The sequence below is a fragment of the Cyprinodon tularosa genome, unplaced genomic scaffold, assembly GCF_016077235.1.
Source record: "Cyprinodon tularosa strain WSP-4 unplaced genomic scaffold, ASM1607723v1 ctg430, whole genome shotgun sequence".
In the NCBI taxonomy this organism is placed as follows: domain Eukaryota; kingdom Metazoa; phylum Chordata; class Actinopteri; order Cyprinodontiformes; family Cyprinodontidae; genus Cyprinodon; species Cyprinodon tularosa.
This window is the reverse complement of record NW_024039153.1, coordinates 345,121-372,458: the sequence shown is the minus strand read 5'-3', so window position 1 is coordinate 372,458 and position 27,338 is coordinate 345,121. Positions and strand designations below refer to the sequence as shown.

At 40.0% G+C, this 27,338-nt stretch overlaps 1 protein-coding gene across 1 annotated transcript in view; it reads left to right on the top strand.

Annotated features, from left to right (window-relative positions):
- The first annotated feature begins 1,315 nt into the window (after nucleotides 1-1,315).
- coq8ab (coenzyme Q8A, genome duplicate b) overlaps nucleotides 1,316-27,338 on the top strand; it is a 35,257-nt gene continuing 9,234 nt past the window's right edge. Inside the window, exons 1-13 of the mRNA XM_038299554.1 lie at nucleotides 1,316-1,646; nucleotides 1,866-1,984; nucleotides 7,938-8,243; nucleotides 8,362-8,428; nucleotides 13,563-13,634; nucleotides 15,272-15,397; nucleotides 18,866-18,951; nucleotides 19,040-19,180; nucleotides 19,260-19,341; nucleotides 19,450-19,543; nucleotides 21,847-21,988; nucleotides 25,333-25,440; nucleotides 25,532-25,597. Coding sequence (XP_038155482.1) covers nucleotides 1,883-1,984; nucleotides 7,938-8,243; nucleotides 8,362-8,428; nucleotides 13,563-13,634; nucleotides 15,272-15,397; nucleotides 18,866-18,951; nucleotides 19,040-19,180; nucleotides 19,260-19,341; nucleotides 19,450-19,543; nucleotides 21,847-21,988; nucleotides 25,333-25,440; nucleotides 25,532-25,597 — 1,392 coding nt within the window. The 5' untranslated portion in view covers nucleotides 1,316-1,646; nucleotides 1,866-1,882. The remainder of the gene's footprint in view (nucleotides 1,647-1,865; nucleotides 1,985-7,937; nucleotides 8,244-8,361; nucleotides 8,429-13,562; nucleotides 13,635-15,271; nucleotides 15,398-18,865; nucleotides 18,952-19,039; nucleotides 19,181-19,259; nucleotides 19,342-19,449; nucleotides 19,544-21,846; nucleotides 21,989-25,332; nucleotides 25,441-25,531; nucleotides 25,598-27,338) is intronic.

Genomic DNA, 27,338 nt, shown 5'->3' with positions numbered 1-27,338 from the left:
AGCATGCTTAGTGTAAGGGATTGCCTTTGAGTCAATGAGTCGATGCAATCAACTGGTTTTCCTTAGATAGAAAACTTTGAGTCAATTTGACTGGATGAGCTGGTTGAACTGTAAAGTGCCTTGAGATGACATTTGTTGTGAATTGGAGCTATATAGATAAACTGAATTAAAATTGAATTGAACTTAAGGTGATAGCTTCAGTCATTCTGAGATAGAATCAGTTTTCCTCTGCTAAATGTTATTTTGAACCAAATTTAAAAAAAATACTTCAATCTGTTATTGCTGAATTTTAGTTTTACTTTAGTTCTAATACTGATTTGATTAAAACTGATAATCATTATTTTAAAATAATCAAAAATATTTAATATTGCTGAATAATAAATGTACTTTAACCTTAAAGTTATTTAATTACATTTAATAAATGATGTGAAATTTTCAATCATTCATTGCAGAGCCAAAAGTGGCTCTGATGTTCTGTGGCTCTCCCTTGTTTTTGTTCCATGCTTTTCTGTTCCTCCAATCAAACACATGGCCCCACTCTGGCCCCCTTTTAAATATGGTCTACAACCTCCCTAGAGCCCAAATATGAAGGTGTAATAGTCAGAATTCTGAGAAAAAAGTAAGAATTCTGAGATTATAGTCAGAATTCTGAGAGAAAAAATCTGAATTCTGAGATTATAGACAGAATTCTGAAAAAAAAAAATCTGAATTCTGAGAAAAAAGTAAGAATTCTGAGATTAGTCAGAATTCAGAGGAAAAAAAACTGAATTCTGAGAAAAAAGTAAGAATTCTGAGATTATAGTCAGAATTCAGAGGAAAAAAAATCTGAATTCTGAGATTAAACTCAGAATTCTCAGGATGAAAATCTGAATTCTGAGATTAAAGTCAGAATTCTGAGAAAAAAGTAAGAATCCTGAGATTATATTCAGAATTCAGAGGGAAAAAAAAGTCAGAATTCTGAGAAAAAAGTAAGAATTCTGAGATTATATTCAGAATTCAGAGGAAAAAAAAGTCAGAATTCTGAGAAAAAAGTAAGAATTCTGAGATTATATTCAGAATTCAGAGGAAAAAAAGTCAGAATTCTGAGAAAAAAGTAAGAATTCTGAGATAGTCAGAATTTTGATTTTTTTTTTTTTTCCCATACCAAACTGGAATAATATTAACTTTTTTATTTCTTCAGTAGCCCTAATCCTCTTCCGTAATATTCTGCTTTCATGTGCAAGTGAGAAGAGAAAAACGTGACTCCAGCGATCACGTGACACTTTGAAAAAAGAAATGGGCGGGAAGCCCGCGGACGCCTGGTGCGTGCAGCAGCTCGGGGTCCGCCCCGCGCGGACACGTCAGCGGGTACACGCGGGCACACGCATCCAGAGAACAACTGTCAGTGAATGCGGGCTGGTTGATAGTCGCTCCGCTCCCAAACTTTGACCCTTTGTCTGGTTTTTGTTGAATCGGTTTTTATGTCCCGCTGCAGAGTGTCTCCCTCCGCGCTGTCTCACAGGAGTCTCTCTTTCCTCCGTCAGGAATTGTCAGGTCAAACCGAGGTAGATAGACGGACAGATAGACAGAGGGGCAGCAGTTGCACAATGCTGGCTGCTCTGCATGCTCTCTGAGCTCAGACGACGTGTTTAGATCAGCTTCTAGTGGTGAGTGGAAGTTCTTTTGTTTTCTTCTTTCTGTTAAATTGACTGTAAAATCCCACTTTCTCCTCCTCCTTTGTCTCTGATTTGTTTTCACAGCTTACCCTGAACCATGTTGTTTTTCTTTCTTCCTGTAGTCCGTTTCTGTTTACATTGTTTAGCTCCAGCCTGGTATTAATCCTGGCTGCATAAACACGTGGATGGGTTTGTTTGTGTTGTGTGCAGCTCTACAGGGTAACATCATGACAGGGGACATAGTGGTGCTGAGGGGTCTGAGCTGGATAAAACAGGCAGCCAGCAGAGCCCCAGCAAGCAGCCTGAGCAGCCCCAACAACCACAGACTGGTAAGCATCCACCATCAGCAGTCATTCACCCCATGATGCAGTGTCCTGGACATGCTGCACAGATTGTAGTGATCATGGAGCCTGATGATTCAGTGGGACTATAGAAAGGTTATCACATTAAAAGCACATTTAGCTTTATAGCCTACGAGATAAATGTTTCCTGAACAAAAGGCTTTTAATCAGTGAGATAACACTGCTACCAGAAAGAAATGTGCCAAAAAGAACAAACATAACCTGGAATCATCAAGTTTCACTTGATCGACTCAGGACAGCAATCAGCAAGTCAAATGTAAAAAACAATGTTTACCGCTGCATGGTTAAATCTATGAAGGCATCATTTAACAGGAGGTTTTTTTTTCAATAGAAATAATCTGCAGCTCAGACATTAAATATAATAGAAATGTTTTTCTTCCTGATGTAAACAACTGTTATGAATTGTTTTCAATCAGGTTATATGATTATGTTTTACATACAGCTGCATGTAAAGCTGCAGAGACGATGCTCAGCTTAATTGATGTTGAAAAGCTGCCATTGTCCTGGATTCTTTGCAGCAGCTTTTGTAGTCGGCCACTCGGCGGACCTGATGCACCGGGGCCCCTTTGATTTAGCTGCGCCTTTTCTGGGCAGCAGAAACTCTTCTTGATTTTCACTCTGTGGATTCCTGTTTTAGGCTTGGACGCCATAACATGCACGTATTAGTTCAGAGAGGTTTGGGGGGAAAACATCCCTCTGGATGTTTCTTCCATCTGGGTTTACCTTTGGCATCTGATAAAATGGCAGGATTTTAAAGTATTACATATTCCTGCAAATCTGTAGATATTTACCAATGAAAGATTCTTGCATACTATGAAAATATTACATATAGGTATAAATTTGATTTGACATACTAAATATTTGAACAAAAAACTATGTTAATGTTTCACTATTAGATACAAACGGAAGCTGAGGGCGGTCATAATCAACTTTTTTTTTTCTTTTGCCTTCTCAAGATAATAAGCTTTAACCATTAATTGTTTTCTCGAGATAACAAGATAATTATCTCGTTATCACAAGAAAACAGTTATTGATTTCTTGAGATAACGAGATGATTAACCTGTATGAGTAATTCCCAGTCCATCCGTGCCTGCTGTGCCCCTAGTGTGCAGTTGTGGTATTGCACAAATAAGCAGTTTTTTACTTTCCTTTTTCTTTTCACTCATTGTCAGTTTGTGGTGGATGAATGGATTGCCTGGAATACAGTAGAAACAAATCTGACTGCTTTTTAATTCTAATCTTTAATCTGGACTCCTTTTAGGGGTTAATGCATTTTATACCTGTTAAGGCGTAACACCGAGGCTGATCAGAAAACGCCATTCGCTAGGCCCTGAGGCATAGGTTTAATTGCATATGAATCAGAAGAAAAAGCAAATCATCAAACCAACAACGTCGTCTTGTTACCTAAAAGTTAAACACGGGATTATTTACAGAATTACAGACAGGCTGCTATGACTTATACTTATGAATCCTCTCCCGCTGTGGTGGGATCGAATGATGTAATCAGTTTTAAAACACGCCAATCATCTCGTTATCACGAGAAAAAAGGCTTCATTATCTTTAGATGATGAGAAAATTAACTTGTTTTCTCGAGAAAATTATTGTGAAAAAGTAAAATCGTAGGGATAGGAGCGCTCTCGCCTTACGTAAACTGTAAAAGCAGCTTCTAAATATTTGTGAATTTTCAATTTCATTTTTTTTAATAAATGGCAGCTGGGGGAATCAGGACTAAAATCTTGAAGTGTTTTTTTTTTTTTTTTTTTCTATTCCATACATGTTCTGTAAAATGTTCCTTTTTGATACCTTTTTCATTTTATGTAGTATTTATGAAATATTTGCCACTATAAAGCAAAGAGAGCCCAGAGTATGACGGTACCTCCTCCGTGTTTTACTGTAAAAAGCAACATGCTCTAATGTTTGAAACACAAACAAACTGATGCTCTGGATTCCTAAACGGCTACATTTTACCTTCACTTGCTGGACAGGTCACCAGTTCATCAAAAGACTAACATGCAGCCACTTAAACACGCACACAGCCCTACATGTAAAGACAAATTAGAATATCCATTTAATCTGACACGTGCCTGGAGAAAACCCACACATGTAGAACGTTTCCACCCCGACTGAGAGTTTAACCCTGCAAAGCAACAACTGCTGCTCTGCACTTAAGTTATTGTTATATTCATCTCTTCTTTGAGGCTTTTCCTCCTTTGTTCCTATTTTTCAGTCTGTTCTCCTCAGGCTTTGCAGAACCAACATTTTTGCTGTTCGCTCTGCAATTATTTCTTTTTTCTCCTGACTCTCCCTTTGCTCGTTATTTGATCCTAATGTTATGCTGACCTTGAGTATAAATGCCAGTTTCCTGGCAACACCAGAGAAATGATTTAACTGCTTTAAACTGATGTTGATTTGTATCGTGTCTAAAAAGATATATAATATATAATTTAAAAAAATTAAAATAAAGATATATAATATAAAAGTACGGGATGCTCAGTGACGCAGTGGGTAGCACTGCTGCCTTGCAGCAAGAAGGTTTTGGGTTCGATTCCCGGCTCGAGCCTCTCTGCATGCAGTTTGCATGTTCTCCCTGAGCATGCATGGGTTCTCTCCGGGTACCCCGGCTTCCTCCCAGTCCAAAAACATGACTGTTATGTTAATATGCTTCTCTAAACTCGCCTTAGGTGTGAGTGTGAATGGTTGTTTGTCTCTGTGTTGCCCTGTGATGGACTGGCGACCTGTCCAGGATGGACCCCGCCTCTCACCCATAGACAGCTGGAGATAGACACCAGCAGGGATAAGCATGACAGAAAATGGATAGGAGGACTATTAAAGCTATAATTATGCTCTCTATGACATTGTTTTTGGTTGAAACCAAGATTTAATCAAAAATATAGAGTATATATAGAATAAGCACCTTCTTAGGTGCTCAATGAAGAGAGTTATTTTCCTGTTTTAATCCTCATACAGTGAAACAAGTTTAGCAAGTTGATTTTAGCAGTTAAATATGCAGGCTACCTGCTCTGGTAATCAGCCTGCGGTCAGATGCCTTAAAACAGTGTTTAGGGCAGGGGTGGGCAAACTTTTTGACTTGCGGGCCAGAATGGGTTCTAAAATTTGACAAAAGGGCCAGGCCAGGAGCATTTGGACAAGCAATGTCATTAATTAAACCTGGGGATTGAAATGTAAAAAAAACCAGACAATTTTCACGACCATAAGGCGCACCGTACTAAAAGGCGCAGTCTCAGTTATGTGTCCCGTTTATGCATTTAACACACACATAAGGCGCACCGGACTATAGGGTTTTCTTATATACAGGTACATGTCCTCTACTACGTTTGAATACCTCTACTGCATATTTAAAAATAGAGCGGGAGCAAAACTGAGTATGATTGTGCTTTATTCATTTATTTATTACAAAGTATTAATCAAACCTGGGAGCTGGCCGTGAGACAGACACATCGCTGATGACACAGCGCTGTGATCACTCCTAAATTAACTTAAAATTTTGAAACCTGCCGACGGAATATGTTCGCTTTTATTACCAGTATCCTGGTGCCTGCAGTTTAAATTATTTAGATGAAAAACACCTGCCAGCCGCCGCGGTGAACCCGGAGGCTGCCCAGCCTAGAGGCTGCTGTTGAAGGGATTTCTACTGTCGGTGCACCGCTGGTATGTGGGGGTCTGAGCGCCTCCGACAGAAATAGATAATCTGGATGAACTGACTGCAATTATTACGTTTTCAGGTGGACTTTCTCACTTAAAAACATATTAAAACTACTTTATTCCCACTGATCACAGCAAATATAGCTGCAAGATTTAGATTATTTAGATGAAAAAACACCTGCCAGCCACCGCGGTGAAGAGGAGGAGACCCGCCCAGAGGCTGCTGTTGAATTAAGTTTTCAGGTAGAAAAATAGAGCGGGAGCAAAACTGAGTATGTTTGTGCTTTATTCATGTATTTATTACAAAGTATTAATCAAACCCATCAAAGTCATCATCCTGTTTCTGAATTAAACAGCTGCGCTAAATCAGACATGCCAATTTCCCCTTCTTCGCTGTCAGAGTTACTTTCCGTGCCGGGCGGCTCCTCAGAAATAATGCCGGCTTTTGCGAAAGCTTGAACAACAGAGCCAGCAGACACGTTAGTCCATCTACAATCCATCCGCAAACGGTGGCGTAACTTGCCCGGCGCTGCCTTCCACTTTTCGTGAAACTGTGCTCTCAGTCTGTCATCCATCGCTCCCACGCCGCTCACAGCCTTACTTTGAACGGCCGCTTCACACCGATGTCGAGCGGTTGAAGTTTCTTTGTCAGACCCCCGAGATAACGGCGAGCACAGCGTTCATTCAGTCACAGATTAACAGCGTTGGTGATGTGTGGAAAAAACCACCTGGTCTCCTCACATACACCTGCCTCAGCCACGCTTTCATCATCTCCTCATCCATCCAGCCCTTTCATTTGCCGTAATATCATTTGTCATCAGAGCGCTGTGTCTGTCTCGCTGTCAGCTCCCAGATCAGCTTCTCTGATTGGTTGATGCGGCACTTCCAGCAGCAAAACTTCAATTTTTCCATCTCGAGCAGCAGCAGCGTTGGCGGCGCGCTCCCGACGCGCTGCGCCTGCTGCTCAAAACGCGCTGCGGGACCTTCTGCTGCGCCTATACGCGCGTCAACCATTGACTTTGCATGTAAACTCGCTGCTTCTGCTGCACCTGCTGGGTCCGGTTCACACCAATGTCGAGCGGTTGAACAGGGAGCACAGCGTTAATTTGTTTCACCATGTTTTTCACATCAGCTGTGAGATGGGCACGCATGGAGTCACAGATTACCCGAGATGGTGATGAGTGGAAAAACCACCTGGTCTCCTTACATTCACCTCCCTCAGCCACGCTTTCATCATCTCCTCAATGAGGAGATGAGGAGTTCTGCATGGTGCATGGTGGTCTCAAAAGTCACAGTTACAACACACATAGGGCGCACCGCACATTTTGAGGAAAAAAAAAAAGACGTTTATGTGCGCCTTACAGTCGTGAAAATAGGGTAATTTGGACAAGTTCGGCGGGCCGGATTAAAAAGCCTAACGGGCCGTAGTTTGCCCATGTCTGGTTTAGGGCAATAATGCCGCAGCAGAACTGCACTGAACCAGTTTTTTCCAATCCAGTACCTGGGCTGATCGTATCGGCCCATACCGAATAACGATCGGATTCAGTTATTCAAGAAATGAACCATATATCTTTACATGTGAGTGAAGCCTTTAAAGATAATTTTTAGGCTCTAGTGGCCTTTATTCTTTATTATTTTTGAAAGTAGGCAGAAAGGAAACGGGAGCAGAGGACTAAAACCTCTGAACTTTAGCCTTCACATAAAAGCTGTATTTCAAAAAAAGAAGCTAAATTAACATGTATACAAATATACTTTATATTGTTAATTTACAAATAAGCAGCAAAAAGAAAGAAATGACAGTTGCGTGACGAATGCACTGGATTGGATCTCTGATATCCGGATCGGTGCGTCTCTAGTTCCAACGCCATGAGCAGTTTTATTTTTTTAGGACACAAATAATTTTCCAAACGGATCCCTTGTTTTCTGCAAGCTTACCAGCAGTGCACAGCAGCAACTGGAGCAGCACACATCTACCCTCAGCTTGTGATATATTAGTATTAGTATAAGCCTAGTATAGTATATTAGTATAAGATTATGTTTAACATTTTTTAATGTTTTGGATAGAAACAGCCATTTATGTTGTTTAGTCTAACTTTAGGCACAATGGGTGCTTTCAAAGCAGCAGTTAACGACAACTTCCTGCGTTGTTTTTTTCTCTCTAACGGGTTAAATTCCTGAGTTAATGTATCCCTGAATGCAGTCATGTGCTACAGCTTCCTCAGCTGCTAAAATAAACCTTTTTTTTTTCATTTAACAGACTTTCAACAAAGGGATGGAAAGCAGCATCCAAAGAGCCACAGCGATGCATTACCACAGATATTCCGCCGCAGGCAGCTACTTCAGCGCCGGCTTAGCTGGGAGGGTGAATAACGGTGACAGGACGTGTAGCGGGAGATCCGGCGCCAAACACACCAGGTTCCACAGGAACTGGTCAGGCCAGCTGTACGCCGGACACACGCGCCTGTTTCACCAGGAAAACTCCACGGTGGGACGGCTGACGGCGGAGGATATCGAAAAAGCAAGAAGCGCAAAGAAAATTGAAGCGAAGCAATATAAACAAGTGGTACTGCGTCTTTAGAGAGAAGATAAACACAATAAAGATAAAAATCGTAGGATTAGTAATACAGGAATTAAATAAATGTTCTTTGCTTGATCCAGTTATGTTTTCTGTTTTTAACTAGCTGAGTGAAAATGCTCGGGAGAGGAAAGTGCCCGTCACACGGATAGGAAGGCTGGTTAACTTTGGAAGTAAGTGCTTCAAGTGTTTTTATTTTATTTTCATTTTGAGGCTTATTTCTCATATTCCTGCTTTTATAACTCTTTTAGCTGAGGTGCTGTCAAATCGTGTTTAAAAAGCATCGCTATGAAAACTGGGTTTTATTGATCCGATATTAATATAAAAGATTTAAATCTGACTTTTTCTTTCAAACATATTTAGCAGCCTTCATTAGTGATAAAACAAACACAAACATACAAACCTGGCTTTGCTGAGATTGTTGATGTTTAATCAGATTTCCAACATTTTGCAAGATTTTTAAATTAATTTTTGTATTTGATAACAAAGCTAAAAGCTTAACCCATTTAGGCCTAAAACGCCTGGAAAAAACACCTTAAAAACCTATGGCCGATTTTAAAAAATACCCCTAAAACCTGAAGTTTTTCTGTAAATTCAGCAACTGTGTCAACGCCTAGTAAATTATTGATATCTCAGCTTCTGTAGCAGATAGAACTCAAAATATATTTTATCTTTGAAATTCTTCCAAAAAAAAAAAGTGAAAAGCAGTAATAAAAAAAATAAAAAATTCAACCTTTATTTTTTCCATATGTGATCATGTCTTCATTGAGAATGTGCAATATAAAACGTTTTTAAAATAAAGAACAAACATTACATAAATAACTATCTGATGATTACTTATTAACAGTATTATTATGCATAATAATGCATATGTCTGTGTTATAAATTGCATACAACTTACCTCCAGATGGCCACAAATCTGTCCCGGGACATATTTTGGGGGAACTGCGTCCTGAAGAGAGGTTTACTCTGTCGCCAATAATCTCTTTGTACTGGCAACACAAGAAGTCCTATGCCCATACACAGCCCAATAAATGTCTTCATCTCCGTCACAGTCACGGGTGACCACTTTGCCATCTTTGCTCTTGTTGGAGTTTGGTTTGTTTGGTCACTGTACCTATTCGTCTCGATAACAAGATGCATCCAAAGTTCTTCATTAAAAATATGCTCAAATGCCTGCAGCGGTGTGGTGTCTGCAGGCAAATCAACTTTCACTCCAGGTGTGCGGTTGAAAACACTCCGTGCATTGCGGTGGTAGTTCGATTGGTTCAGCGCGTTCAAAGTCATCATTTTCATCTATACCGTCATCAAAGCCGACACACTCCTCAAAATCACTGCCTTCCGACATCTCTTCTCTGTCAAACTCCTCCATGTTTGCTTGAAAAAAACTTCTTTCTTCTTGCTTGACTTATATGCTCTCCCGGCGTCAATGGTAGAATTACGCAACAGCGCCCCCGGCTTGAATGGTAGAAATGCGGTAATGCTTTCCCGGCCTAAATGGGTTAAGAAACGGAATCAAGCAACTTTTTCCCACTGCAGTCGTCTTTGGATCGATTTTCCAGAAGTCTCCTCTGCAGTTTATGTATTATAAGGAGTGTGGGAACAAATCTAAAGCTGCCGAAATCAGTAACGACAAAGGTTCAACATGTCATTTAAAGTCTCAATCAAATTTAAGTGTTAAAAAATATTTTTATACCATATTTTTGAATAGATTTAGAGAGGTTTCTTTCTCTATGTGCCCTGTTTTTTTCTTAAGTGGATTTCTGCCTCTATTTGCTCTATGATGCATGTGTGTGTCAGCAATATGAGCGTATTTACACTTCAGCTGGAGCCCAAGGTGCAGGATTAGGGATGCACGATATTGGGATTTTGGCCGATATCCGATATGCCGATATTTTAAAACTCATGTAGCCGATAACCGATATCGATACCGATGTTAAAGCTGGACAAAAATAAGTAGTCATTGAAAATAGCAGTTCTGTTATCCATTTCTGACACTTTGAAAAATAATATACTCAAATATATTTTCATATGCTGATATCAAATTCATTTTTAAAAACGCGGTATCGATCTATTTTACTTTCAAAATCTCGTGAAATTTCATCGTTCTGTTACAAACTCTCGTGATATTTTGCAAATTCTTGTGAGATTTTGTTAGTAAAATAGATCGATACCGCGTCAATATATCAACATATAAAAATATGGCAACATTTTGTGAATTTTCGGGGGATTTCGTAGCATAACGATGACATATAGCAATATTTCATTAGTAAAAGAGATTGATATGGTGTTTTTAAATGGCAATATATCAGCATATGAAGATATTGGGATATTTTAATGTATCAATATTTTTCCCTCGTCTTTAGAAGTTTTTAAGTCTGTAAAAAAGAAGTTTTTGAGGAAGAAGAAGTAGTTTTTTTAGACTTTAGAAACTCAGAAGCTGATCAAATATCGGGTTAAATATCGGTGGGGGGGCCGATGTCCGATATTCAGTTTTAAGGCCGATACCGATAGGGGGCCGATTATATCGTGCATCCCTATGCAGGATAGCAAACAATCCTGCAGGAACCTCTAAACCTTTCTTTCAAAGCAACCTCCTTAACTGAAGGTGGCTTATTGTTAGCCTCGTGAGACCATCCTGATCTCGCGAGCTTTCAAGGTTTCACTCGCTAATCAGTCTGGAGACTCTCCGTTGAAGAAAATTTGGAGCCGTTCACCAAACGAACGTCCAATCAGCGTTGGCTTTGAGGCGGGTTGAGGTGTGACGCAACGAGAAGTGCGACAGTTCAGTCTAAAGAACATGGCGGCTTCAGCCGAAGAAACTAGCGTTAGCGTGGCTATCGAGCAAGTTTTATCGGAATTACAGAGTATTTCTTCACTGAAAGAAGAGCAAAACACTGCTCTGGAGGCTTTTCTCAGAGGAAAAGATGTTTTTGCTCTTCTCCCGACTGGTTTCGGCAAGAGTTTGATCTATCAATTGGCTCCTCTTCGTCGTCGCTCTGTTAGTACGTCATATGCTTCGTTGATCTGATTGGTTTATTTGGCCCGTCTATCACCAACATAGGCCAATCAGCTAACCAGTATTTACCAGTATATTCTACGGAAGGTTTCCGAATGGATATGTGGAGCAAATCCATCGGGCGGAGTCAGGTTAGCTTTTTGTCACTTCAGCTGGAAAATTAAATTTAAACATTCATATTTTTTTCATCACCACTTTGTTTATCTTTAAAGGTTGAGCTTAAAGTCTGAGATTTTAATTAGGTGCAGATGTAAAGGCTGTACGATGTCACATACATAGAAAAGTTCTAAAATAAAAGCCAGCTTAAGTTGAGAAAGTTGCTTATTTTATAAAATAAGTTAAATGTAAGCGGATACCATTTTGCATGTCAAGTTAACTTATTCTGTTTATTTGGTAAAAATAAATAAATACGAGTTATTTAAATGAAATGTTAGTAAAGACATCCTGAAAAGTTCTGGATGGAGAGGCCGTGTCGCTACCCGATCCGTACCGGTAGCACGATCCGTACCATCAGCTCATTTGCGCCCGCGCGAACAGAATAACTTCCGGGTCGCCAAAAAATAATGTAATTACGGTATTGAAAAAACTTTATTTATATCCTTAAATAATTAAAGAATACTAAACTACATCGTAAAGATAGTATTGAAGAATTTTCTGGAAGAAATGGATGCTTTTTAAATTCAATCCATTGTATTGCTTGACGTCATTTTTTCTGGAATAAAAATCAAAATTTTCGGGAAATGTTCCCTTATCAATGAAAAACTGCAGGTCACGAAAGGTAGCAAATTAATCCATTGTGGGATCAGTACTGCTGGAGTGCATAGTTAAGTACAGAGTAAATAAAATATTTAAACAAATTTAAATATATACGCTGTGTCACGTATATTTGCTTTTTTATGTATTTCTGTTTTTTTATTTTTAGAAAATGCAATATTGACGAAAATACAAAGATATACAAAAAGAAACCCATGCCTCTAAAAAAATACAAAAGAATAAAAAAGTAAGAAAACGGAAATATTTCCACCGGAAGTTATTCTGTTTGCGCACGCGCAAATGAGCTAATGGTACGGATCGTGCTTCCGGTACGGATCGGGTAATGACAGGCCGTACTTGCAGAGACTCAGTGGAGGTGGAGTTTGTGTTCAGTCTGAAGGTCGGTTCCAGTAACCGGCTGACTCCTTGGTGCATTTCCACTTACTTTTTCCTACACTGACGCATTGCTAATGTAGCTCACAGGGAGGTGGAAACACATTACTGGCCTGCCCCTATCACCGGTGTCTTTTAGCCGCAGTTGTTCCAAAGAATGTGCCATTTAGCCGGTGTAAGATCAGCCGGCAGCTGCAGGGTGCAGAGAATGAGACCCTGAGCCGGCAGGCGGAGAATCTTAATAAAAAACCGTTTCTGCTCCGGCTCACTGCGTTTGGCTCAGATCCACGCCTCACTTTCAAAGCAAAGGATGTTTGTTTTATTTTTTAAACCTGCAAATTATTCAAAGGTTGTTGTAATTTGATAACAAAACATTCCATTTATACTTTTTAAGTTAAATGATCCAAAAACATCCTTTTTTTGTTGGTTTTTAAAATCAAGATCATCATAATAATCCTTACTGACTCTGACATTTCATTAGCTGACAACTGTTTCTGCAAAAAAAAAAAAAAAAACTAGTTTGGGTAAGTAGGTTGTGCAAACGAGTTTAGCAGGGCTGGCACTTCCTCCACAGCCGCAAAGGCTCATGGGAGATGAACAAGTTGGTCTGCAGCACACGACTAAGGCTTGGTTTGAGTAATACTATAAAAGAATGAAAAAGAAAGAAAAAAAACATCCACTTTAGAGGCACTGGAAACCACAGCATTTTTATTTCCGTGCTTTTTGTGTGGCAGACGTGAACTTTTCTTTTAGAACAGGTTATGGGGGATCATGATCTTAGTCAGCAGTTTTCCACATGTGCTGACTTGTTCCCTCACTAGAAGGAAAGTTCAGAGTATCAGATGCTGAGGAAAAGTTTCCTGGACGTGTCAGGAATCCAGCTGATTTTAAAACAAGTTGCCAGAATGTGTATCAGTTTTTTCCTCCACATTCAGCCTCAGTTAACTCCACCCAGTGTTGGAAAGTCTCTGAGTTACTCTTAGTAATGAGATCCCATCTTCTGCAGCACATGGCTGTCGTCAACTCCCTTTTTTCTTGCTGCGGTCATCAAAAGCCAACTCAAACCTTAGAATTTCCAGGCTGCTGATCTATTCTCAGTGAGCCTCACCTTTAATTATTCTTCTGTCATTTTCTCTCTGCAGGTCTGGCAGTTGGCCTCGGGATTGGAGCCATTGCAGATATGGCTAAGAAGAGTCTGAAACTCAAACAGCAAGGTAGCAGGAAGTGAAGGGCTGTGTGTTTATGTACGTCTGCTGCTGATGTCAGAGAAGATTTCATCCAGTATCTGAGTCGTCAAGAACCTTGTTTGAGTTTGGTTATCACTGAGCAGCACCAGTTTAGATAAGGGGCTAAGACTTGGACGGAGCGATGGACTTTAGTCTGTGTAGAAAGTAAGACGTGTTTAGAAATGCTGCTCATGCATTTGCTGCCGTTTTATCAGATATTTTTATTTTTTCGGTGTTTTAAGGTGGGAGTTCATATAATAGCTGGACCCAAACAAGCACATAAGGATGAACTGGGGAAAAAATTATTTAATTCAGTTTATTTCTATAGCGCCAATTCACAACACAAGTCATCTCAAGGCACTTTCCAGTTCAACCAGATCATCCAGTCAGATTGATTCAAAGTTTTTAATTTAAGGAAAACCAGTTGATTGCATCGACTCATTGACTCAAATACAATCCCTCACACTAAGCATGCTTGTAGCGACAGTGGAGAGGAAAAACTCCCTTTGAACAGGAAGAAACCTCCAGCAGAACCAGGCTCAGTGTGAGCGGCCATCTGCTGAGGCCCACTGGGGTTCAAGGAAACAGAAGCAGACATAGAAAAAGCAACAAGATGTGGAGGATTTTCTTAATTTATTAAGAAATAAAACAATTCTAAAAAGTTTTTTTTTTTTTTACCGTCCCTAAATCCCAAACTCTACAGTTTTTGCTAAACCATTGAATGAAGAACAACCGGAATGTGAAAAAAATCTTAATTTTTCTCACCAGCTTTTAGCATTTTTTCTCTGTTGTTGAGCTACACATTGAAAATGCCTCTTTGCCATCACCCTAATCTTTAGTTCCCTCCACAAATTCACTCATAGGAATCAAGTATGAGTCATTGATAGGCCGCTCCAAGATGTAATTACTTCCTTTCAGACGAAACGTGTTTATGGTGTTGAAAGACTGGAAAGAACTATTGCTGGGTGTTTAATCTATAAAATCAATTAATAAAGGTTTTTTTAATGAAGATTACATTTTCGTAAAGTCAGGATTTTTTGTAGGAATTCACCTCTTGGGCTTCCGTACCACAGACTGACATCAGATAATCAGTTTTTGTTGTTAGATGTGCACTAGTATACGGTAATTTTACTCACTGTGTGAAAACACCAGCTGGACACAGTTTGTCTTATTTTCATTGTTTGCTGTGAAACGTGATTATTTTACAAGCCTCAATTTTATTTGGCTTTAAATTAAGGTAAACTCCTAGAGGAGATACATGAAAACGGAGCTAGTTTTTCAAAACAGTGTGTCTGTCATTTTTATAATGAAAATTAAGTGAGAAAAAAATTTGCTCTATCAGATTTAGTAGGAAAAAAACTTTTGGATATTAGATTTTTAAGCCAGCCTTAGAAAGAATCTGGCAAATAAAAATCTGTCAGATTACCTAAGAAAGTGACCATTGAGAGCAGCTTAATAAACATAAAAGCACATAAAAGTCCTTCACTTGACTTTGGCAGTAATGAATGTCCATGTTGTTTAATGCATCATCAGGTCCAGCTGCAATGATCAGTCAAACTAACTAATACTTTCTGATACCTTAGTTTTTTGGATCTGATTTCTATGTTTATATTTATTTTCCAAAGGTAACAAAAAGGCCGTCCTGGATTCCAACCCCTTCCTCTCTGAAGCGAACGCTGAAAGAATCGTTCGGACGCTTTGCAAAGTTCGCGGAGCAGCTTTAAAACTCGGCCAAATGCTCAGCATTCAAGGTGGGACTAAAAAAAAACTTTTACCTAAATACATTTTCTATAAAACTCACAAAATGCATATTGAATTGTGTTTAAATAAAGCTTCACTCAGTCTGTCGCAGACTCATTTTCTCTAACCAACATGCAGGATTCCTTCATCAGTGCTGAAAATAACCCTCAGGCTGAGCAGACAGAGTGCCATTCCGCTCAAGCTGTTAGCTATTGTAGGCAGCAGTTTAAACCGAGTCTCAGGTCTGCGGGCTTGACGCGGCACGCTTGCATTACTGTGTTTTTTTTTGCCGCCGTGCTGCTGTCAAGTGTCTGTCATGTGAGCTCACTGAGTGAAGCGTTTGTTTTCTTTAACATAAATCCCCTGTTTTCTGTAAGACAACTCCTGCTCTGCTAAACCCACATTCAGCAACTCGTGTTCTGAAAGGGATTCCTGAATCCGCCATTTTGTTATGTTCAGGTTATAGCCTGTAGAACCAACACAGAGCCGTTTACGTTGTGACTTTCAGCGGTAATTTATCTTGTAAAAAAAGTATATGAATGTTAAACTTCTTTTGTTTTTTAGTATATTTCTGCTTCTGTAGTTTCTCTAAACTTTCTTTAATTGAAAATTAAATTAAAGTCCTACAGCATTTTGTAGGGTGGCTGTGTCGACTTGTTTGTGGATTTGTTCTCCATGTAACCAGCTGAAGTAATGAGGCTATAAACCACATCAGGTGAGCCGACACGACCTTAACACGCTCTGTTTCAGCTCAAAGACTTACGACAGGTTCCACAGAATACTATATTTTTTATAGGCTTTCTGCTTCTTTGCTTACCCCATTTTTTAATCATTTACTCATAAAGCCCCTGTCACAAATTGACGATTTAGCCTGCAAAAATGCTGGCATATGCTTAACTTTCTATGTATTTTTTCATTTTTGGGCATATACACAGTGTTCGTAACGACAGCCTAAGTTCTGCATAACGCACAGCAGCGTAATGCCCATAAAATGACGCGCATGCATCAGAGGTGCCATAACTGCATTCAAAGATTTCTTTGATTGGGGGGTTAACCTAGCTGCTGTTTACTGCCTGCCAAAAAAAAAATAATAAGCGAATGGACAGAAAGAAAGGTTTGCAGCAGATTCAGCATCATGTTTGCTAGGAAGTTTGTTGGGCGTAAACGCATGGAGGATCCATCACCCTCACCTTCTGGCTCACCCTATGATGGTGATGAAGTCTGGAGGAGAACTGACGGTTTCCTCCTGTGAACCCCCTTTATACCAAAACGCTGCCAATACGCCATTATACAGTAGCTGGAAGTTAATAACACGTTCAGCGCTCGTCTGGAACACGGCAGATACCTTGATATGTTTTCTAGAGAAGTTACACAGAAGTTATGCACAAGTTACTCAGGTTTTGGATAAGCTAGACGCCACGACTAATGAGGAACTTACACTTAACGGTATTTTATACAAAAATAAGTAAAATATGGTGGAGTTTTAATTGGGAATATGGAGTGAGAGTCTCACTCCCAATGGGTGAGAGTTGACAGCCCTGCATTTGAATCCATACAGAAGCTTTATATAGCTAAAGCTAAAAGCTATTATGTTTTTGTTAGCTTGGACAAAAGTTTTTTTTTTCCTGCTGTAAACAATAAATGTTTAATAAATATTAAATTCTGTTGTAAAATTAATTTCAGATAGAAGTATGCTTTTTTTTTTTTTTTAAACATAAAATAAGCTAAATACAGCAGTAGCTTTAGCTTTTAGCCACAAAGGGCTAAGGCAACACGTAACTAATAGCTGCTATGTTGCTGTTTGCTAAAACCAGAGACGTTTTTCTACTGTTTACATTAAATTCTTATTTAATGTGATATTTCTGTGTAAAACTGAATGTGGGTAGAAATATGTGATTTTAAATTGATGGACAATTGCTAATAGGTTAAAAATTTGACTTAGAAAGCTAAATACAGCACTATCTACCTTTAGCTTTTAGCCACTAAAGGCTCAAGTATTTTTTTTCACTAATTAATGTTTCTGTTAGCTTTACTTAAATTTAGGTTCTTGTTTTTTAACGAGACAAATAAAATGTGTATATATCACATGGTTGTATTTTTATAAGGTATATACACTCACCGGCCACTTTATTAGGTACACCATGCTAGTAACGGGTTGGACCCCCTTTTGCCTTCAGAACTGCCTCAATTCTTGGTGGCATAGATTCAACAAGGTGCTGGAAGCATTCCTCAGGGAGTTTGGTCCATATTGACATGATGGCATCACACAGTTGCTGCAGATTTGTCGGCTGCACATCCATGATGCGAATCTCCCGTTCCACCACATCCCAAAGATGCTCTATTGGATTGAGATCTGGTGACTGTGGAGGCCATTTGAGTACAGTGAACTCATTGTCATGTTCAAGAAACCAGTCTGAGATGATTCCAGCTTTATGACATGGCGCATTATCCTGCTGAAAGTAGCCATCAGAAGTTGGGTACATTGTGGTCATAAAGGGATGGACATGGTTAGCAACAATACTCAGGTAGGCTGTGGCGTTGCAACGATGCTCAATTGGTACCAAGGGGCCCAAAGAGTGCCAAGAAAATATTCCCCACACCATGACACCACCACCACCAGCCTGAACCGTTGATACAAGGCAGGATGGATCCATGCTTTCATGTTGTAGACGCCAAATTCTGACCCTACCATCCGAATGTCGCAGCAGAAATCGAGACTCATCAGACCAGGCAACGTTTTTCCAATGTTCTATTGTCCAATTTCGATGAGCTTGTGCAAATTGTAGCCTCAGTTTCCTGTTCTTAGCTGAAAGGAGTGGCACCCGGTGTGGTGTTCTGCTGCTGTAGCCCATCTGCCTCAAAGTTCATCATACTGTGCGTTCAGAGATGCTCTTCTGCCCACCTTGGTTGTAACGGGTGGTTATTTGAGTCACTGTTGCCCTTCTATCAGCTCCAACCAGTCTGGCCATTCTCCTCTGACCTCTGGCATCAACAAGGCATTTCCGCCCACAGAACTGCCGCTCACTGGATGTTTTTTCTTTTTCGGACCATTCTCTGTAAACCCTAGAGATGGTTGTGCGTGAAAATCCCAGTAGATCAGCAGTTTCTGAAATACTCAGACCAGCCCTTCTGGCACCAACAATCATGCCACGTTCAAAGTCACTCAGATCACCTTTCTTCCCCATACTGATGCTCGGTTTGAACTGCAGGAGATTGTCTTGACCATGTCTACATGCCTAAATGCACTGAGTTGCCGCCATGTGATTGGCTGCTTAGAAATTAAGTGTTAACGAGCAGTTGGACAGGTGTACCTAATAAAGTGGCCGGTGAGTGTAGATGACTGAGTTTAGTCTTTTTGGAAACACTCGGTACCAAAAACAAAATGACAAGAACACACGGTTAGAAAACGGTTTATATAAACCTATTATCTTCATGATTATCAAGGTTACATTTAGCTGTTTTCTGGTTTTCTCCTTCAGATGATGCTTTTCTCAACCCTCAGCTGGCTAAGATCTTCGAGCGTGTCCGACAGAGTGCAGACTTCATGCCCACCAAACAGATGATGGTACATTTATCTTAAATAACAGTACATGGAAATGATTTGGCTACCAGTCGTTTCTACAGATTTTTGTTCCATCCTTATGTACCTCCAGAAAACAATCACCAATGATCTGGGCCCAAACTGGAGAGACAGTCTTGAGTACTTTGAAGAGAAGCCGTTTGCAGCCGCCTCCATCGGTCAGGTGCACTTTGGGAGACTGAAGGACGGCAGAGAGGTGGCCATGAAGATTCAGGTGAGCCTGGTGGCTGCACATGTATAAAGCGTTACATTTTGATATAACTCTGCAAACTGATGCCCAAATGTTCCACCAGTACCCTGGAATTGCAAAGAGTATCAAGAGTGACGTGAATAACATCATGACTGCTCTGAGCTTGAGCAACGCTCTGCCTGATGGTAACATTGTTGAAGGGTTTTTATCATCTGTATGCTAACGGCTCCTATTGTGTGAAGTCATTCCCGGCTGATAACGCCTGTGTGTGTCTGTGTGGGTTCTTTTCACAGGGTTGTTTCCTGAGCATCTCATTGAGGTCATGAGTCGAGAGCTGGCTTGGGAGTGCGATTACATAAGGGAGGCAAACTGTGCCAGAAAATTTCAGTAAGTCCTTAATTTTTATGCTTATGGTCCAGTTGTCAATCAATTTTAAATCATTTTATTTACAGCAAAAGCATTTATATATTTGCATAAGATCAGGATCTTGTTATCTCAGGATGATAAGATATTTTTATTATCCTCACCAAAATAAAACTTAAAGTAATAAAACTATTATAAAGGTGAAGCAAGCTCAATAAAGTATCTTGATTCTGAACGAATAAAGTTTTAAATTGAAAAAGCCTCCAGGATAGGAAGCGAAACGTCTTAAAACCCAGAAACAAAGTCCAGTGGTTTTTTTTTTTTTTACTTTTTTTGGAATGACTATGAACCTGGATGACTGAGAATCTTCACCTGCAAAACCACAAATTGTCCTTTTGAAAGTCCAACCAATAGACCTGAGTGAAGTTGCCTTCTTCAAATCAGACAAAATTGGTGTCAAATGTTTGTGCTGGTTTGTGCAGCAAAATTTTCGTTTGTGCCGCTATCATTTTAAAGATATATAGAATTATTTCTAGAGGTCATCAAAGGTCAACCAGCCCCCCCACCTTATTTAAATCAGATGAAATAGGTGTCAATTAACTCAGCTCCTTTTCTGCAGCAAAAAATTTCATTTGTGCTGCTTTGGATTTGAAGATTTGAAGAAAGTGTGGGGGGGGGTTGACCTTTGATGACCTCTAGAAACATCTCTTTATATCTTTAAAATGATAGCGGCACAAACGAAAATTTTTGCTGCACAAACATAGCACAAACGTTTGACACTAATTTTGTGTAATTTGAAGAAGGTGGGGGGGCCAACTTCAATCAGGTAACCAATAGTTGTGGGCAGACACAAATGTCTGAGTTAGAGCTGAAGCAATTCATTGGGTTAATCTTGATTTATCAATTATTTAAAAAAATGATAATTAATTTGGTAATCGAATCTCTAGAGCAGAGGTCACAGATTAGCGAACCAGGGTCCGGATCCGGACCCACTTGCTGGCTAATCCGGACCCAACCAGATTAAAAGCATTTATAAATTATCGCATGTTGTCCGACGAGTGTCTAACTGCACTTGCTCCTCTTCTCCTGTTCATACGGTAAAGCCCTGTGGAGCGTCCGGCTCCAGGCTGCACGTGATCCAAATGAGCCAATGAGCTGTCAGTCTGGGTTGCTGCTGCTGCTACTTTTAGACACAGCAGGCAAACCTGTGGCAAGTCGGGCGATGGGAAAGAAGGAGAAGACCATGAGAAAAAGAGAGCAGAGAAAGTGTGGACTGCTGGAAGAACTGCGGTGAACTGGTGAAAGAAAAGTGAAATGGCGTGCTCAAAGATGACCCTGCACATTTAGAGGATGTTTGGCTCAACCTGCTGCTGTGAAGCAGGATTCTCCACCATGAACAGAATCAACAATAAATCTGGATCCAGGCTCAAAATGAGCACCTTGATATGTGCTTGAGAATGGCTTAGTCTCCATTCAATATTTTTTATTTTATTTAAAAAGTCAATGTATAACATGGATGCATTAAAACCTCATTTTATTTCAGTGTTAAATTCTGTTTAAAGTAATGGATTATAACTAAAAATGTCTCCGGACCTTTACTGGTTGGTGATTTTCTTTATTCGGACACTGCTGGTTTTTAATTGGTTACCTCTGCTCTACATTAAAGGAACACAGACTCTAAATCTTCCAAATGCTATTTGCTGGAAGAAAAAATGGTAATTAAGATTAAGAAAACATCAACTTTTTACCTCTAAGGTTAAAAGTTTTCATTTTATAGATAAACCTACTCATATGTACATGTATTGTATATTTTGGCTGTTTACAATTAATTTAAAGTTTACAATAAATGTTTTTTTTTTATTTCAAACAGTTTTATCCATTTAGAAATTTTAACCTACTAAAATAATTCATTTTTAGATTAAATGAACAACATAATTGGTAAATTATAGATTAATCAGTCACTAAAATAATTTAAATCTGCAGCTCTAGTCTGGGTTTTTTCACTAGGCTTTATTGCACAAATGCAGTTTGTGCTCAAGTTTCAGACCAGAGAACCTGCTTAGCGTCAGTGGATGAGTGTTAACACTGAGGCATTTAGCTCTGAATAGAAGGAAACCTCCCTGGAGAGTTTGTGCAGATTACAGCAGAGCTTTCAGTTGAACCAGTGCTGGACTGTGATTCGATTGTTTCACAGTAAAACAGCACTTCAGATGAGTGTCGTCCACAAACAGTCCTTCAGTGACACCAATATAATCCTTTAAAATCTAAAGCATTCATGATTATTCGCCAAATCTTCAGGATATCTAATGTGCTTATCTATGTGGCAGGCAGCTGCTGAAGGATCACCCCTTCTTCTATGTGCCCGACGTTATCGACGAGCTCAGCAATGAGCGTGTCCTCACCACAACGCTGGTGTCTGGTTTCCCTCTGGACAAGGCTACGGACCTTTCTCAGGAGCTCAGGAACGAGGTATGCTGAACTCTGCACGGTCCAACCCTGCAACGCGCCATCATTAGAGTCCTCAGGGTTCGTACGGGTGCTGGAAATCCTTGAAAATGCTTGCATTTTGACGTTGTGTTTTCAAGGTTTGAAAAGTGCTTATATTTTGGATGAAATGCTTGAAAATGCTTGAAATTGTAGCTATTTGTTTCGCAACAAATACCTATCTAACTGAATCGTGTGTTTATTAAGGCCCCGTCCACACGAAGTCAAAACGAACACGAAACGCTGATATTTTCCAGAACGTTTGTCGTAAAGAAGGAGACGTAAAATAAATGTGACCGACCACACGAATGCATGAAAACGCGGAAAAATCTATGCCGGGCCTGTAAGTGGCGCTGTGGTGCCAAAGCAAAAATAGGCGACGAAATGTGGGCATGCGCACTAATATTTATACATGGTTGCCCTGCGGGTCCATTTTCGTGGTTCAGTCAAATTCAGGTGCTGAACTATGTGGTCGATATTGCTCTGTTCTTCCTGGAGATATTCCAGAAGAAGAAGATTCTGTTGTAAGCCCGACAGCAGGGTGAGTAGCATTAGCAGCAACCATTCAACACAGTACGGCGCCATTGTTGTTGTGATACTGTGTCGCGCATGCGTGTTTAGAGGCGACGCTATGACGCATGCGTGTAAGAAAAAAAATGCGGTTAGAGCTTAAAGATGGAAACGCGAAAACGGCGTTTCAAAATCTTCCCACTCTGAAGGCTTAATAAAAAAAGATCGTTTACAGACCCCCGAAACGCCGGCTTCGTATGGATGAGAGGCTGGTTTGGTGAAAACTTTGTGCGTTTAGGCCAGGGTTTGGCTTCGTGTGGACGGGGTCTAAGTGGATAAATAAAATGTTGGAGCCTGAAAATGAAACCTGCTCACTTATGTGTGACTGCGATCGGCCAGTCTATTTCCATGTGTGACTCCGCCCCCATGAAACCACTACTGCACCATGCCGGGAGGTTGTCGTTTCAATGAACGTTGGCTGGAAGATGAAAAATACAAATTATGGATTAAACGGGGACAAACCCCACCAGTTGCCTCTTGTAAAGTGTGCAAAAAAGATGTGCAGCTTTTCACAATGGGCGAGTCTGCGCTGTCGAGTCACATGAAGGGTAAGTCATAGGCCGTTTCTCAATTCACGGGAACACGAGTACGTACTCGCGTTCTCTTCAAGTCCGTTCTTGGCGAGAACGCAGGAAGATCCGACTTGATCTGATGTCTGAGTCTGCTCTGATGCATGCTCGATAAAGAGGGCGGGGCGAGAACAACATCCGGGGATTTGATGCGTTCTCGATCTGGCGTTCTCGAGAATTGGAACGGTACTCGGGCTGAGGCTGATGACGTGTCACGAGTACACGAGCACACGAGAACGCTCAAGAACGCATATTGAGAAACGGCCATAGACTTTTTAAGTAAGCCAACTGAAGTAGCCTAGTACACGTTAACGTTAGCGCCTATTTGTTTACGCCAGTAACTGCTAGCTAGGAATTCACAGGCTAAGTTACTGAGTGACTGAGAGTACGGTGTGATAATGTAATGTTAGTATTGCAGTGTTTCCCGCAGCACTATCTTGGCGCCAAACTCACGCTACCGCCTCGCCAACGTTACAAAAAAAAAAAAAAACGAAGTTTTAATTCATTGCCAGGCCCAGACCTTAAAACAGCATTGATAACTCTACGGCTGAGAATACTGAGTTGCGACACCCTCTGGTTGGTTATAGTACTACGCCATGGCAGAGTCATTTTCTTTGATCATCTGAGTAATAATTTTGACTATGTATTGGTATGTAATTTACGGTGGTGTAAGGTACTGGAAAAAGTTTTAAAATGGATCTTGAAAGTGCTTGAAAAGTGCTTGATTTTGACTTTGGAAAAGGTGTACGAACCCTGAGTCCTGTTGAAGTGTGAAAGCTGCAATGCTTCCTTAATCATTAAACCAAATTGCCTCATTGCCTTGAAGGTCAGTTTGAATGTTTAGTCACTATATAACCACAAGTTAGCATTTATTTTTGTTTCTGTTAGAGTTTTACATGAAGTATTTAGAATAAGAGTAAGCTAAATATCTGCTACATTCCCACAGTTCATTTTGAAATCACCTGTGACATCTGCACTCTGAATCCATAACTTTAGTTTCTGCCTCTGTCCTTTACCTCTGCCTGTCTTTAAATATCTCCAAGTTCTAATAATAAATCTTGCTCTAAATGCTGTATGAAGCTCCGGTTTTCTGGCTACTTGTGCATCAGAGATCAGCTCATTTAGGATTTTTTTTAGATAAAAATATGTTAAAAAAGCTACAGTGGTCATATTAGGCTGCGTATTTGCAGGTATTATACCTGAACTCATCAAAGAGGACAATCAGACAATACATTTATTAACACTAATAATAATGAGGTTATAAGCCATGAGCAAACTAGTGCTTTTACTAACCTGCTCAGGAGTGACTTTAACTCCAGATCTGGAGAAGAAGGAGAACCTTTTTGGTGGAAAGGTTCAACCTGAAAATATTGTTCTCCATTTCTTGGTTTTTAGGTTAGAAGGGCAGATGTATCTGTTTACAGAAAAGCTGCATTTACCGTAATTTTTGCACTATAAGCCGCACCTGAATATAAGCAGCAGAAGCTAAATTGCATGATTTGTAGATATACAAGCCGCACCGGACTATAAGCCGCAGGTTTTTTATGTTTAATTACCATACGGTTCGTGCACAGAGAGGATTGTCGGGAAAGAGGCAACTTTTTTGGGAAGCTCTTATTTATTAACATTTCAACACAATTGAATTGAGACAATTCTTCCTGCTGGCGTCTCCAATGTCTCACCATTGACTCCTTGATTCCAAGGTTACGTGCTGCGGTTCCATTTCCTTCGTTTACTGCCAAATTGACTGCCTTTAACTTAAAAGCTGCATCATATGCATTTCAATGTTTGTTTTCCATAATGAGGGTGTCACACAAACTGTCTTGCGCTCTGAATGTCCGTCTTTCTCGGAGTCTGCTTCCAGAGGACCTCCACATTGCTATGCGACGTCTACATGGTGGATCGTAAAATCTATAGATGTAGGTACCATATTACCTTAGTGGCCGTTAGCTGTAAAAGTCCATAGATAAGCCGCATTGTTATATAAGCCACAAGGTTGAAAAATGGAGAAGTTGCGGCTTATAGCCCGAAAATTATGGTAAACTTGGTTTAAACATTTAGTAGCTAATTAGGTGGTGGTAATTAGGTAAATCTGTGGGCAGCTTGTTGCATCTCTATTCCATTGAAGGATTTTTTATGACATGTAATGGTATCTATTTGATCTCATATTGACTGTTTGTTTCCACTCAGATCTGTGAGCAGATTCTGATTCTGTGCCTCAGGGAGCTGTTTGAATTCAGATTCATGCAGACCGATCCCAACTGGTCCAACTTCTTCTATGATCCTCAAATTCATAAGGTTGGTTAAACCCGACTGGCACTGGAGGAGAAACACTCGCGACGTCTCTGTGTCACCGGGATGATTGGCTGTCTGCTTGTGGTGTTTTCAGGTCGCGCTGCTGGACTTCGGAGCGTCGCGTGGATTTGACAAGAAATTCACAGACACATACATTGAGGTAAGTAGCTGTGGGCATATAAAGTTTTCTTCTTTACATCAGGACTTTTTCTGAACACTTTTTAAAATTCTAATCAGAAGAAATTTATTGAATAAGTGGGTAAACGGTTAAAATGATTTACTGCAAAACAAAAATATACAGGTGCTGGTCATAAAATTAGAATATCATGAAAAAGTAGATTGATTTCAGTAATTCCATTTAAAAAGTGAAACTTGTATATTATATTCATACATTACATACAAACTCATATATTTCAGATGTTTATTTTGTTTAATTTTGATGATTACAAATGACAACAAATGAAAATCTCAAATTCATCATATCAGAAAATTAGAATATTGTGAAAAGGTTCAAAATTGATGGCCCCTGGTGCCACACTCTAATCAGCTAATTAACTCAAACCACCTGCAAAAGCCTTTAAATGGTCTTTCAGTCTAGTTCTATAGGCTACACAATCATGGGGAAGACTGCTGACTTGACAGTTGTCCAAAAGACGACCATCGACACCTTGCACAAGGAGGGCAAGACACAAAAGGTCATCGCTAAAGAGGCTGGCTGTTCACAGAGCTCAGTGTCCAAGCACATTAATAGAGAGGCGAAGGGAAGGAAAAGATGTGGTCGAAAAAAGTGTACAAGCAAGAGAGATAACCGCACCCTGGAGAGGATTGTGAAACAAAACCCATTCAAAAATGTGGGGGAGATTCACAAAGAGTGGACTGCAGCTGGAGTGAGTGCTTCAAGAACCACCACACACAGACGTATGAAAGACATGGGTTTCTGCTGTCGCATTCCTTGTGTCAAGCCACTCTTGAACCACAGACAGCGTCAGAAGCGTCTTGCCTGAGCTAAAGAGAAACAGGACTGGACTGCTGGTGAGTGGTCCAAAGTCATGTTCTCTGATGAAAGTAAATTTTGCATTTCCTTTGGAAATCAAGGTCCCAGAGTCTGGAGGAAAAGAAGAGAGGCACTTCATCCACGTTGCTTGAAGTCCAGTGTAAAGTTTCCACAGTCAGTGATGGTTTGGGGTGCCATGTCATCTGCTGGTGTTGGTCCATTGTGTTTTCTGAGGTCCAGGGTCAACGCAGCCACATACCAGGAAGTTTTAGAGCACTTCATGCTTCCTGCAGCTGACCAACTTTTTGGAGATGCAGATTTCATTTTCCAACAGGACTTGGCACCTGCACACAGTGCCAAAGCTACCAGTACCTGGTTGAAGGACCATGGTATCCCTGTTCTTAATTGGCCAGCAAACTCTCCTGACCTTAACCCCATAGAAAATCTATGGGGTATTGTGAAGAAGAAGATGCAATACACCAGACCCAACAATTCAGAAGAGCTAAAAGCCACTATTAGAGCAACCTGGGCTATCATAACACCTGAGCAGTGCCACAGACTGATCGACTCCATGCCACGCCGCATTGCTGCAGTAATACAGGCCAAAGGAGGCCCAACTAAATACTGAGTGCTGTACATGCTCATACTTTTCATGTTCATACTTTTCAGTTGGCCAACATTTCTATAAATCCTTTGTTTTTATTGGTCTTCAGTAATATTCTAATTTTCTGATATGATGAATTTGAGATTTTCATTTGTTGTCATTTGTAATCATCAAAATTAAACAAAATAAACATCTGAAATATATGAGTTTGTATGTAATGTATGAATATAATATACAAGTTTCACTTTTTAAATGGAATTACTGAAATCAATCTACTTTTTCATGATATTCTAATTTTATGAC